Source organism: Centroberyx gerrardi, chromosome 1 (assembly GCF_048128805.1).
Source record: "Centroberyx gerrardi isolate f3 chromosome 1, fCenGer3.hap1.cur.20231027, whole genome shotgun sequence".
Taxonomy (NCBI): domain Eukaryota; kingdom Metazoa; phylum Chordata; class Actinopteri; order Beryciformes; family Berycidae; genus Centroberyx; species Centroberyx gerrardi.
The window spans coordinates 2,536,242-2,549,735 of record NC_135997.1 but is presented as its reverse complement, the minus strand read 5'-3'; the positions used below and the strand labels follow the sequence as shown (position 1 = coordinate 2,549,735).

Below are 13,494 nucleotides of genomic sequence, written 5' to 3'. Positions count from 1 at the left end.
CTAACCCAAAATCAAGTAGTCAAATTCAAGTCAAATTCAAAAGGGGCCAGTGTTACAATTACCTAGGTATCTGGTTAAATTAAAAAAATATTTTAGGACATTATTATTAAAATTCTTTGTAATCAGACATAGTTTGGACAAAATACAATTGGTTTACGGATTTACGGAGCAAAATGCTAACAATTGCAATGCTGCACCGCTTAGCAAAACTTATGAATGCCAAGTCTAAGGACAGCAAGCACACTTACATTTTCTTTAGAAAATTTAGTCTTTTCTAGTTAGTATCTAGACTCTTGTCATAGCAAAATTTCTATATGCTTGATCTCCCTATACAGTGCCCAGAAACACACCTGGTTGGAAATAGACTCAATGCCATTTACATAGATAATACACATTATCAGTATGTAACTCAAGCAGGTTAACTCAAGTTGGACATCTAAAGATACATTTACAGACAGTACAATAAATTAGAACCACCAAAGCCCAAATATATTCATAACTTTAATAGGATAAATAAAAGTACATAGGAATAGTCTGTAAACTGAGAATTTCGAGACAAATAAATATAAAATAGTAAGTAGGTGCATAGAACTGCATAGCTACATGTAGCTGGTTAACTACAGCAATGTTATAGTGGAGCATAGTCATCATCCCATGCATTTTTCTACTTGTGGGCAATCCTTTATCAACAAGGACAGAGAGGAGAGAGGAAAAGCAGTATAAAGTATTTGTGCCTTAAGCTGACCTTTCATCCTCATATAACTGTACAAGTTCTTCTGTACTAGTATTTGATTCATATAAAAATAACAGAGGTGGCCTTATAATCAATCAAAGATTCCCACAGTAATCTAATATCACTTTCAACTCAAACCCTAACTTCTAACATAAAATGCATCACATTTTATGTGACTCTATATTCTTCCACAATATAACTGAACTTTGCCTCAAGATGAAGTTGTGAGGCAAACTTAAACGGTTTCAAGCAAAAATGACACTGTTCTGTGATTTTATTGAAAAGGTAAAAGAATATACAACCCCATGATAATCAAAACCTTGACCTGAGTGTGGCAGATGTGGATGAAATCAGACCTGGGACAGTCAGAACGATATCTTGACCATCATGCAAAGGCAAAACGGTATTGCACTGATGATATTGCACTTTCTTGAACAATCCACCAGGGGGCAGCCAAGAGACATAGTGCGCAGCTGCCAACATCTTCCTCTATTCTCATGTGGAAATGTACAAATGTGGGACTTTAACTTTGAAATTCTCTGAAATGATACAGTAAAAATGCTTGATTTTGGGTTAGTGTGTAGTCAGGGTTGTCCTGAATACAACCATATCAGTCATTGTCAGAACTTATGGAGCAATATGTTTTCACAGCACCCCAAGTTTTAGAAAGGAAGCCATTTGAAGGTACAAATGTGGGACTTTAACTTTGAAATTCTCTGAAATGATACAGTAAAAATGCTTGATTTTGGGTTAGTATGCAGTCAGGGTTGTCCTGAACTCAAATATATCAGTCATTGTCAGGATTTTTTTTTTTTGCAACCCAAAAACAAAGAATAAAGTAATGTCCCTCACAATTTAGTGGGATGTTTTAATTTATAAGGGACACTGATAACATGCTTTATGCTTCCTGTGAATATAATCCAATTAATCGAATTTCCATATATGTTTTTTGTATATGTGTTAACACCTTATTTTGAAAACCGGACGTAGTCACATGTGTATCCTTGCGCCAAGTGCGACGCAATTTGATAAATTGTATTGTATTTGGTGTGCCCGGGTAGAATAAAGATGTCATAGCCTCTCTTCAGGTAAGAGTTTCATACTGCAACACTTGTCTTTGGAAAGTGAGAAATCTGACAGAATAAAGTCGCTAACTCTCCCTGTCAGCTCGCTCTGGGCCGTTTCAATACATTTGCCATAAAGGTGAGAATACGCGTGCACTCCAAATTTAGGGGCGGCTGGTTTGACCACGGAGTTGCGAGTGACGGCTAGCTTGACTAGTCTCTCAAGCTTGACATGTTTGGGCCCATATAAGGGATCCCGGATCCCGCCCCCTGAAAATGAATAGGGGTGTGAAATGATCACCCATTATTACTAGGCCTACTGTTTTTGCACCTATCTGGTATCACACCTGTGGACAGTGGGTGGCGTCATAACCTTTTTTCTCAACTCCATGAGTCTCCTGAGTCTGTCCATCATATTCAATTAACAAAAGGGCTCATGAAAAAATGTATCATAAAAGTGATGTATTCTCCTATCATATGTTAGTTTGGCATTTGCAAATAATTAGTATTGTTACATGTTACGTTTCTACTTTCACTCTTTGTTTAGCTTTTACTTGGCATGCATTTTAAATGAATTAAAACATCAATTACATGCCTGATTTTATCAATACAACAACAGCCACCAAACACTACTTTGTTAAAGTAGTGTTTGGTTATTATTTCTGACCAAAAGCACTTGAATGCGTGACAAGTCGTATTTACGACTTCAGGTCTCTGAAGTGGGAGCTTCCGAGGAGCACCTGAAGGCAGCATTTTGAAATCTTTCCCAGTTGTATTTACCACTTTGATGTGTCGTTCATGTGCGCTAAACTCGTAATTACGGTATTTCCGTCATTGAAGGCAGGGTAAGGTACAGTAGTTCCTCACGGTAATGCTTCAACCATAGACCGTAAAAAAATTGCCTTCAACCAGCCACTTTTATCGTTATGTTTTCCATTTCTTAGCAAAAATTCCCCAAACTAGCTCCAGTTTACAGCGACGGCCTCCCTCGGTAACGCCCCCATCGCCTTGTTGCTCCAAAGTACACAGTTTCATGTGAAAGTTCACCATGACCAAGTGGACTTCGCCAGGAAACTGACACTTGACGCTAGCTTTATTCATAATTTGGACCGACTAGTTTCACCAACGGTCTTCCACCTTGCCTGCTTGATGTTCGGCGAGAATATCGTGTATGTAAGCTAGCTAGGAGTCTTCTAAGAGTAAAAAAATGAGTCGAATCGGTGAGACGAGCGAGGAAAAGTCGGGAATCACGGCTTCCTCACAAGCCGCAGACCTCAACAGACAAAAGAGGATGAAAATAATCTACATCACTTACCTCATCACTGCATTGGAGATAACATGGATGTTTTTACAGTTTTCTATAACTCCTGTAAGTAATCCTCTTCTCTCAGACTGGCTCAGGTGCCGGTAGGGGAGACCGGGGTCAGTTGGTCCAAGTTGTTTCTGTACTTATAGGTGTATTACACTAACTTCTCTACCAATGCTGTCATACCCTGTGTTATTGCTACACACTAATTGCTTAATTAGTTGTGTCCTTGTTATTGTTCCATTACTGTTTTTATTTTGTTTTCTGTTGCCTCGCAAAGTACAAGCCGTATTTTCTTTTCTCTTATCTTTTATTTTATTCTCCCCTTCCCCCAGTTCCCCATTAAAAAGCATTTTGCCTCTTGCCGGCTGTCATTGTAAAAATGATCTTGTTCTTAATTGACTTGCCTGGTTAAATAAAAGCTAAATAAAAAAAAAATAGATAAAATCTGGAAAGCCACAAGCATACTGTGGATGAGGTTGACAAAGCTTCCAAAAAAATATTATTTAGGCATTTATTGTCATTACTGTAAGATTAAAAGAAAATCTCTCGCACAACTGTATTATAAAAAAAACTGTGAACATTTTCATCATCAGAGGTCAGGAATTTGGCAGAATTTCAAATTCACCCTCACCTACTGAGGTGGAACTGTAAACTTAACCCCAGCCTTCAAATGTAACACCATACAACTAGTTTGTTCTGTTGTTTTGTTCCAAACTTTTATAACAAACAAAACCCCCAAAAGACAATATCTTTTATTTTATTTTATTTTATTGGGTATCATTGGATATATCAAAAACACAAAAATTGTCCCCATCTCAGAATGTCCAGGACCAGTCCGTTTGCTCTGGAAGAACAGCGCCCTCTACCTGTTTTGTGCCGTAAAGCAATCCAGTCGTAGACGCTGATAGAGGCTGACAGGTTCTCACTGATGATCTCTTTTAATTCCAATTACTATATATGATAATGATGTATTCATTTTAAAATCCTACATGTAGCTCCTTTAATTTTGATGTGTGATACTTTCACAGTACTCATTGGCAAGAACTGATGCACAGCGTGACATTAAGGCTTTGTCAAACAGGATGTCTGAAACAAACCGGTAGCCTGTGAGATATTTGCACATTGAAATTATATGAATTCATAATATTTTTTTTTTGATCTCTCTCTTTTAAAACAGTATTTGGCCAAGAGGCTTGGCTTCGACACCTTGTGGTTTGGTTATTTGCAAACCACAGTAGGCGTAATTCAGCTGCTTGGGGGTCCTATGTTTGGCAGGCAAGTACAATTTAGTTGACACAGCACAGAAAAGTTGCTTTTACAGACATTTGTTTGTGCGTGGAGACATTTCCTGGACGTAGCCTACAGGCTGCTGTTTTGCTGACAGTAGCAGCCGACACTCTTCCTGCCTGGCAGAATATTGTCTGTGATCTCTGGGTTTTATTTCATGTTGCTGGCAGGTTTGCAGATCTCTTCGGGGCGCGAGCGGCCTTGTCTCTATCCTCCGTTGCCACTGTGGTCTTCTTCCTGTTACTGTCGGTAGCAGATAGTCCCGCCATGCTGTTCATCCACAAGCTCCCTGCAGTCTTCATGCATATCCTACCTGGTAGGCACAACTCTTCTAAAATCCTCCTCTCTCAGTTTGACATTTTCAGTAATCCCAAAGAACCTGCATTGTTATGTAAGATGGATCATTCATTCATTCATTCATTCATCTGTCTGTCTCTATCTATCTATCTATCTATCTATCTATCTATCTATCTATCTATCTATCTATCTATCTTCCTCCCCAAGTCTGGTGCAGATTGAATGCATTGTCTAATATTTGAACAGTTGGTATATTTTCTGTCAATTTAGGTTCATACCACAGGTGTTTTTTAGGTACACATTTACAGTAATATCTTCCCATTTAACTCTGAGGGCCTTAGCCCTTATGCAGGATACAAGACACCAACCTGTTTTGCATCAGTATAAATCTCATGATAAATATGGAGCGTGCAAACCATAGGGCAGAGAAAAAAACATCCCCAGATCTCCATCAAATCACCTGTAGTAAACAAATGAAGATTCCCGCTCACAAAATTCACCTCTGCTGTGTCTTTTGTCCTCTCTGCAGGCGCTCAGATGGTCGTGGCAGACCTTTCAGAGCCAGACAAACGGGCCGATGCTTTATCCAAACTCGGCCTTTGTTTTGGTGTCGGCATGATTGCTGGCTCCACCTTAGGCGGCACCCTCAACAAACACTATGGGTGAGTGTGTGTGTGTGTGTGTGTGTGTCTGATGCTTTTGCAGCGCTGTTATTGTTTAGCAATCTTGACTTAGTTTTTATATAGAGATCAAATTGAATGATATAGAATAGATTTAAAATGTATTACATTTTCATGGCCAACCCCAAGGCATGTATTTCTGATATTTTTAAAGGTGCTATGTGTAGCTTTTTTAAACATCAAGCCTCTGTCTCACACCAGTAGTATTGCTAGTTCTAGTGTTTCTCCACATTCAGACCACATTTCCCATAAGCCCCTGTTGCTTCCTCCACCCCCCCCCCCCCCCCTCTAACTTTCACATGCAGACTGTGATTCACTGTCAGCTCCAAATGAACAGTTCACCCACAATACTTGTCCGTTCAGCAGTGTTTTTACTGAGTGTTTCATTTCCCAGGGAGACGTTTGCTGCATGTTTCGCTGCCGCGGGGAGCGCCGTCAGTTTAGTGTTGGTTCTAAAGTTTATCCCAAAAAGCACTAAAGCACAAGCTCCGAGGAACAACACAGACAGTAAGACACACTTTTAGGCTGCTACACCTGATCATCATGGCTGTTTGGAAATCCATAATGAATTTTACTGAGTTGATCTATTAAGACTCATGGCATGCAGGCATGAGGAAGGCTTTTATCTAAGCAATAAGCCATAAACATTCATGCTTGGCAGTGATTTTACAACAGGCATTGATAGTCAAACACTTTATTTTCAATCAGTAATCAGTAATAGGGGAGGGAAACCACTTATTATGCAGAAAGAAAATGTATTCAAGCTTAAAATTAAAAGCTTTGACTTGATTAAATGACTTCATTACAAGTAATTTCCCTCCTGACATTATTTTGCTCAGTATTTTGGCCAATTTGGGATCCCTTAGTTGTTTTCCACTTTTTTACATTTACCAATCAATAATAATCAAATGGCAATAATGATGTTATCCTCTAATAATAATAATAATGTTTATCCTCTGCCAAGCAATTATCACTCATGAACAGTAGCTAAACAACGCAGTTGCTAAGCGACACATCAGTTCCTGTATGAGTGGTGATTTTCCATCAGTGCATTTATATTTAACTGTTACAGATCTGTGTTTATATATTGTAATATTATATAATTAATATTTAAATTAACTGTTATGAGGTCACAGGTGTATTAGATAGTATACAACGGCTTCAAACTTGACTCAGCCAATCAGAGCTGAGTACAGGAACTGTCTGTTTTATATTTCTTCTTGTGTAAAAACCCTGGCATGGACAACTATGGTGCCTCTTCTGTTTCTGTTTTACATGCTGATTGAAAGGAGAGTAGAGCTTTGCAATTACATTTTTATTTTATTATTATTTTTTTTTAAACCCGTCATTTCCTTTTAAACAACTTGAGTTGAGGCCCGTTCCTCCTCCTGGCCAAATTCATATTGACCCTGAAAGAAACTCGATGACATCATGTTGTCTAGGAAAATAATTAGACTGTGAATCAGGTGGATCGGTCAGGTGCACAGGTCTTTTTGGGAAACCTGTGTGTTTTCGTGGGCCTAGTCACTGTGAATGATACTGCCATGAGGAAAGAAGCACATCGTCTATGAAGATGGTTCCTCCGTTGTTTGGGTTTACAGAACATTAAGTGCAGAAAAATGTTCCTCACTCCACTGCAGGACGTCCTGTACTTACTAAGATTTTACATTGTTGTTTTCTTTATTTTGACCGTTATGGCTGGCACAAAGTGTCATTCCTGTGGCTTCAAAGAAAACACAATTTCAAAGTATCAAATTTTCATTTGGTTAAAACTTCACTGAGTGTGAACATGTTGTCCTCCAGAGGTACAAGTTCCATGCAGTGCGTAATACAAAAATGAAAGTGAAAAAAAAGCCTCATCTCACCTCACAGAGAGACACTGTATAAAATATAAAGTATCATTTTCCGGCTAATAAGTTGTTTTAAAAACGTAACTGAACACTTGAAATGCTTTTGAGAATGTAAATCACAAGCGTTAAAACCTGCTGTAACCATCTGATAAACTAAAGACTAAGGAGAGAAATCTTTGTTGGAGAGTCAGTTATATCAGAAGCCGGGACATGAAAGAGTTCAGATGCATTGTGGGTGACTTGCATCATTTCTGTTAATGTATAGTGGTGAGAGAGTGATGTTTTGGAATGGGTCTTGCTTTATATAAATAACAGCTCTTTAAATATTGCAAGAGCTACAGTATCTTTTCGTTTGTTTGCCTTTCACATTCTCACTTCACAAATCCTTTTTTATTATTTATTTGACTGAGACTGTTAGGAACGATGTAATCTGACAGTATCAGTGTTGTTGTTCATGAAATGCCATTCATGTTTTTTCTAGACATTTATGTTTTTTCCTGACAGTTGTTTTCTGACTCTCTGAATCCACTGCAGGTGACAACAAAAGCAGATCAATATTCAATCTGGGGGAAATCACAAGACTCATGAAGTTTCCAGGAGTGACGATGACGTTCCTGGTGAAGATCGTCTCAGGTTTACCTTCAGGTGAAAACAGGTTTCATTAAAGACATTTTTGCATAATATCTTCCTCAATATATCTACAAAACACTATTTACAATAGCGAATTTAAAATAAATGTGTTCCAAATCTACACTGCATGTACTGTATGTCCCATGAATTGTAGAAAACATAGATACTGTATGAATTATAATAATAGTTAATAATAATAATAATAGTTATTTCTCCCTACAATTTTCCTATTGCACTGTATGGGAAGAAAGCGAGAAATAACAATAACAGTAATTCATGTCTGTCTTTAAAGGCCTGAATGTAACATGGTGTCCGCTGTTGAAAACACACTGCAGTCTTTGTTTACATTGTGATTTATTGGATCAAAGTCATTTTTTCAATTTATTACCTGACCTGAGGCACTTCGAGGCTGCTTGTCCATACTTATGTTGGAAAAACCCTGGCGTGAAATTAACAGTGTAATGAAAACTACACCTGTTGTTATTTTGCCATAGATCCATTCTCTTGACTTTGAATTCTTAGAGTTGAAGAATTTGAATTAAGTTTGGATGCTGTTGATTTTAAGCTAGCTCTAAAATTGATTTGAAATGCTTCTGTACGTATTTCTCTTAAGAGATGATCTTTGAAATGCACCACAGTAATGGAAAAATGCAGCTGTTATCTGTCATGGAAGCACCGACATACAAATCAAGCTTGACAGTCTCCAGGGACGGCGAGGAGGAAAATCTTCAGAAATCAAAACTTTCTGGAAATCAAAGTGAAACGTGTCGTTCTCTGTCCTCAGGTGTGTTTCAGGTGATGTTCTCCGTCATCGCAATGAACTTCTTCAAGCTGCAGCCTGAGCAGAACGGATATCTGATGGCTTACTTTGGCATCGTGCAAATGGTAAGTGCAAAAAAAATGATGTTCAAGGGATCAATACACCAGATCATGTTCAGTGTTCTCTTTAATGATGCATGCACTGTCCCAGGAACGCATGACATCTGTCCAAGGTCCCCACGGGTTCCTTGAAATCCTTGAAAGTTTGTGAATTTGAGAAAAAAAAAGCAAGGCCTTGAAAGTTTTTAAAAATAGACATAAATAGACATGGGTCATTGAAAGTGCTTGAATTTAGAGAAGTTGTTGAGAAGTGTTCACACATTCAAGCCTCTCTCTCTTTTTAATTGTTGTCTGTGAGCTTCTGTAAAGCCTGCTAGTTCTCATTATAAAAATTCTCAGTGTTATAACAGTAATTAACCTTGATCCGTGTCTCAAACTGTGCCGTGTTGGGTCCTTGAATTTGAGGGAATTGGGCCTGGAAAGTCCTTGAATTTGATGTTTAAGAAGGTGTGGGAACCCTGCCTGTCCCTCTGATTCTGAACATCTAATTACACGTAGACACAAGAAGGAAGAAGCAGTTATTGTAGCCTAAAACAGAGACATACAATACAACTTTTTCTCCACACTGTGTATTGGTAAATATGAAACTGATTGGCTGGCTGATTTGTCGAATGTCCGTTTTTCTACTCGCTGTGATCCAGCCTATAGCCAGTTCATAAAGCTTTTCCACTGTCTGTTCTAAACAGCCGGTGTCTGGTAGCTCTTTCCTGGGAAAATGATAGTTATAGATAGGAAAGTGATGCGTTTTACGTTTCCGGTTTGTTTGGAATAAACAGAAGAAGAAGAACTGGGTAGTTAGCATGAGCAGCGATAGCCACCATGGCTGAACAGACAGAGAAAAGAGAAACTCAAACTGCATCAACAGGAAATCCAAGCTCCGCCCACACTGTTTGATTGACGTTCCGTGGAGTTTTTTCAGTTTTGTACCTTGTGACTGTAAACATTCACTGTAACACTGCAAAGATCACCAACACAAAACCCTTCAATGTCCGTGAATGTGTTCAAAGCCTAAGAATTATTAAACATTTAATGGTTTCCCCCAAAGACTCACTGTCATTTAGCATTGGCAAACAATTGGCCAAACAATGCATGTCATTTCCACATTTTTACAAATAAACATGTAGTAGCAGAAGTATAAAAGTGCTCTAAATCTACCTTATTATCATTTATAGTAAGCAGATTAATATACAAGATAAGCTGATTTTCATGTCAGTGTAGTTTGTGCTGCAGCTCACTGAGACAAGCTGAGTAACAGCTGGGTGTTTCTTCAGGTGATCCAGGGAGGAGTGATCGGCCGGCTGACAGCCAGATACTCTGAGAGCTCACTGCTGCTGCTGTCCATCGCTGTCGCTTCTTTGGTGGGACTGGCCCAGGTACACACACACACACACACACACACACACACACACAGAGTAACCCCCCAGTTTTCCACAACAGAGTGTATCTCAGTCAACAATGCACTTTTTAAAGTCTGCAGAGTTCCTTGGCTATAAGAACACATCATGTGTTTCTGGAAACATTTTACAAGATATATCAGATGGTTTCAGGACTTCACGTCTGCTTTGATCATTTCCTTTGGCCATTTGTCAATCATTTGTCATTTGTCATTTCCACCGACCTGAAGCTCCAGCTGCAGTGAAGATGCTGTGAAGAACGGCTGGTGGTCTGAACACTGTTCAGCAGCACCACGATACAGCGGTGAACCCCGCCAGCATTTAGTGTTTTACAAGCTGTGAAACTTGGTGCCGATATGTATCTGTACATGCCGAACAGTTTTGCCTCTAGGACTCATAATACAAACATTTTTGGGCGCCATTTTAGAACTGCATTTTAGAATGAACTGCAGGTCAGACTGACGCAAAATTTGGCAAGTACATTAACTGGGCGAGCCTTTACTGGGTTTGTGAAAAGCTAAGGGATTGGTCCAAAATTGGCCACGTTATTAAACTATTTTTATTTACATAAAAAGTTCAACTGACTGTAAATTCATGACAAAGTAATCGAGCCACTTGAAATTCTACAGGTTGGTCAGAAACATGCCAAGCCACATGTTAAGATGTTGAAAATACAGCCATAGAACCTCTGTTATGTTGTGATAATAGCTAATACCCACAATGCCTTGTGGGGCAATCAGGCAACATTGTTTTTCACGTTGTGGCAACCTGTTCATTGCTGCTATCAGCTGTATTTGCTATTTCCATCCTTTGTGATAAATGATTGTGTGTCATTGCTGGTTGTAGCCCAGATATTGTTTTTGTTTCTCCCTGCAGGCGTTCATGCTCAACGTGTTCCAGTTCTGCTTCATCGTCGTCCCCATGATGTTTTCCCTCAGCGTGTTTAACGTCATCACAGACAGCATGCTGACCAAGAGCGTTCCCTCCTCTGACACCGGTAAGATCATCTGAAGCTTCTGTCGGTTTTATATTGTCTTTTATTCGTCTCTGTCTTTTAACAAAGTACACAAGCAACCACCAAGCTAAATTCCTTCTATGTGCAAAAGTAGTTATGGCCAGAGAAATGATTGTGTTTCTGGTTCTAACAACAGCGGTCATTCAAAGGTTTGAATTTTGCAGTGCAGCTAAATACACAGCAGGGACTGGATCTGTGCAGTTGATGTGTGCTGGCTGCTGATTGGCTGCTGATTACAGTTAAAGGTTAAACTTTCAACCTGACCAGGGAATCGCTGCAAAAATGCAATCTTACAGCACCAAATGCACCAATAGTAGCTACATATATGGGATGGTTATCAAGTAAAAATACCAAACATTTGCTGGTTACAGCTTCACAAATGCTGAGATTTGCTGCTTTTTTTCTGTTTCATATCATTGTAAAATAACCTGAAAGAAATCTGAAGAATCACTTTGGGCTCTGGGAACTTGTGATGGGCATTTGTTATTATTTAATAATAATAATATAATAATAATAATATAATAATAATTGTTAGTTGCAGCCCTACATTGGCTGGTTGGTTCCACACCACAGAACTGTCTGGCTAAGTTTTGGGCACCACATCAAATTTCAGTGTGGATCTCTGCTTTGTTAAGCAGACAGAGATATTCTCGAGAGAAAGAAGTATTGCAGTATCTGCATTTTTGCATGTTAAACACAGGCAGACAACACTGATTTTTTGCCCTTTGTAGGCATTTGGCTGTCAGTGATGATGACACTTAAGTGAAATATAGTTTCTGAATAAAAAGAGACATTATTTTGTTACATAAGACACGTAAAACTGCCACTAAGACACATTTTATCAGTCTCCAAGTCTGAAAATAGCCATTTCAAACAAAACTAAACAGGGAAAACTAAAACCAGCAAACCCTATCTGTGAAAAAAAACAAATAAAAAATGAAAATGAAATTTAAAAACCAATGCAAAAAAAGTTGAAACCCTGTTGCTCAGCTGCCTGCCGTCTGCTCCTGCAGGCACCATGCTGGGACTGTGCGCCTCAGTTCAGTCTCTGCTTCGCACCGTCGGACCGACGATCGGCGGCTTCCTGTATGAGAACTACGGCGTTTCCTCCTTCGGTCTGATCCAGTTCGTCGTGAACATCGCTGTCTTCGTGTTCCTGCTGCGGCGCGGCTTCAACAAGGACGCCGGCCGGAAGGAATGAAATCTCTCATTCTTGGCTAAATTCAAAATCTCTTTCTCATCTTCAGTTTGTAGAGGAGATTTAAATCCCCAATCTATTTTACATATAATCATTTTTTACAATCACTAATTTCGTAGCACCGTTTGGAAGCGGTTTACATGTTGAGAAAAGGGAGATAATTCTGTGTTGTTCTGATTTTCACCAGCAGTTCTTTGGCCTGTGATGGAGGTTCAGGATCAAACCACTAGATGGCAGCAAATCCACTGTTTCTACCTGATAACACTCGTGCCTTTTATTTATCAGAGTCTGTCAAGTGCATTATTCCCAGTAGGGTTTGATCAATATTAAGCTTTTATTGAATATCAGATATAGGCCAGTCGGTGTCATCCAGCTACAGAAAAACAGTCTGTAATTTGAAATGAAATTTAATTTTCTTGGCATATTTTATTTATTCATTCAACTTTTCAATGATGTTAAAAATAAATAAATAAAAAGTATTTCATCAGTCTGGGTTTCAGTGGAGTGCTTTAGTGCCCCATGATGGTCTAAATATTTCAGGCATAAAAATGGTCAAATTTAAAGATGGTGAATATCAGCTGCTTCAATACAAAAATATTGTATTGGCCTTCAAAACCCACATCGGTTGAACCCTGATACACTACCAGTCAAAAGTTTGGACACACATTTTTCTTTATTTTTACTATTTTCCACATTTTAGAATAACAGTAAAGACATCAAAACTATGAAATAACACAAATGGAATTATGCAGCGACCAAAAAAGTGTTAAACAAATCAAAACGATCTTATATTTTAGATTCTTTAAAGTAGCCGCCCTTTGCCTTGATGGAAAGGCAAAGACTTTGGAAAGAAATTCATACATAGGATCAACTTCACTACCGTATTTCCTCTAATAGTGGCCTGTAGTCAATTAAAAGCCGGGTCTCCGATAATGGCCGGGGCCGTCGTCGACACGAACAAATAAAGGCCGGCCTCAAATACAGGCCGGGGGAAAAAACAAAGGAAAAAGACTAGGTCAAAACCTAGTGTATGGCTGGACCGTGTCCGTCTCCTCTCTCCGCCGCTGTCCTCTCCACCGCGCCCACGGCCGCATTGATCCTCCCGGTCCAAGCCCCGGACGCCCGGTGACGCATCAGCATCGGGACCCCCGCCGAAAT

The 13,494-nt window shown here is 39.1% G+C and overlaps 1 protein-coding gene across 1 annotated transcript; it reads left to right on the top strand.

Annotated features, from left to right (window-relative positions):
* The first annotated feature begins 2,641 nt into the window (after positions 1 to 2,641).
* On the top strand, positions 2,642 to 13,266 carry slc67a1 (solute carrier family 67 member 1). Its single transcript, XM_071899825.2, has 10 exons — positions 2,642 to 3,166; positions 4,284 to 4,381; positions 4,564 to 4,709; positions 5,220 to 5,352; positions 5,765 to 5,877; positions 7,755 to 7,865; positions 8,635 to 8,735; positions 10,001 to 10,102; positions 11,000 to 11,120; positions 12,152 to 13,266. Exons 1-10 carry the CDS (start codon positions 3,005 to 3,007, stop codon positions 12,337 to 12,339), a joined length of 1,275 nt encoding a protein of 424 aa, XP_071755926.1. The 5' UTR covers positions 2,642 to 3,004; the 3' UTR covers positions 12,340 to 13,266.
* The last annotated feature ends 228 nt before the right edge of the window (positions 13,267 to 13,494 follow it).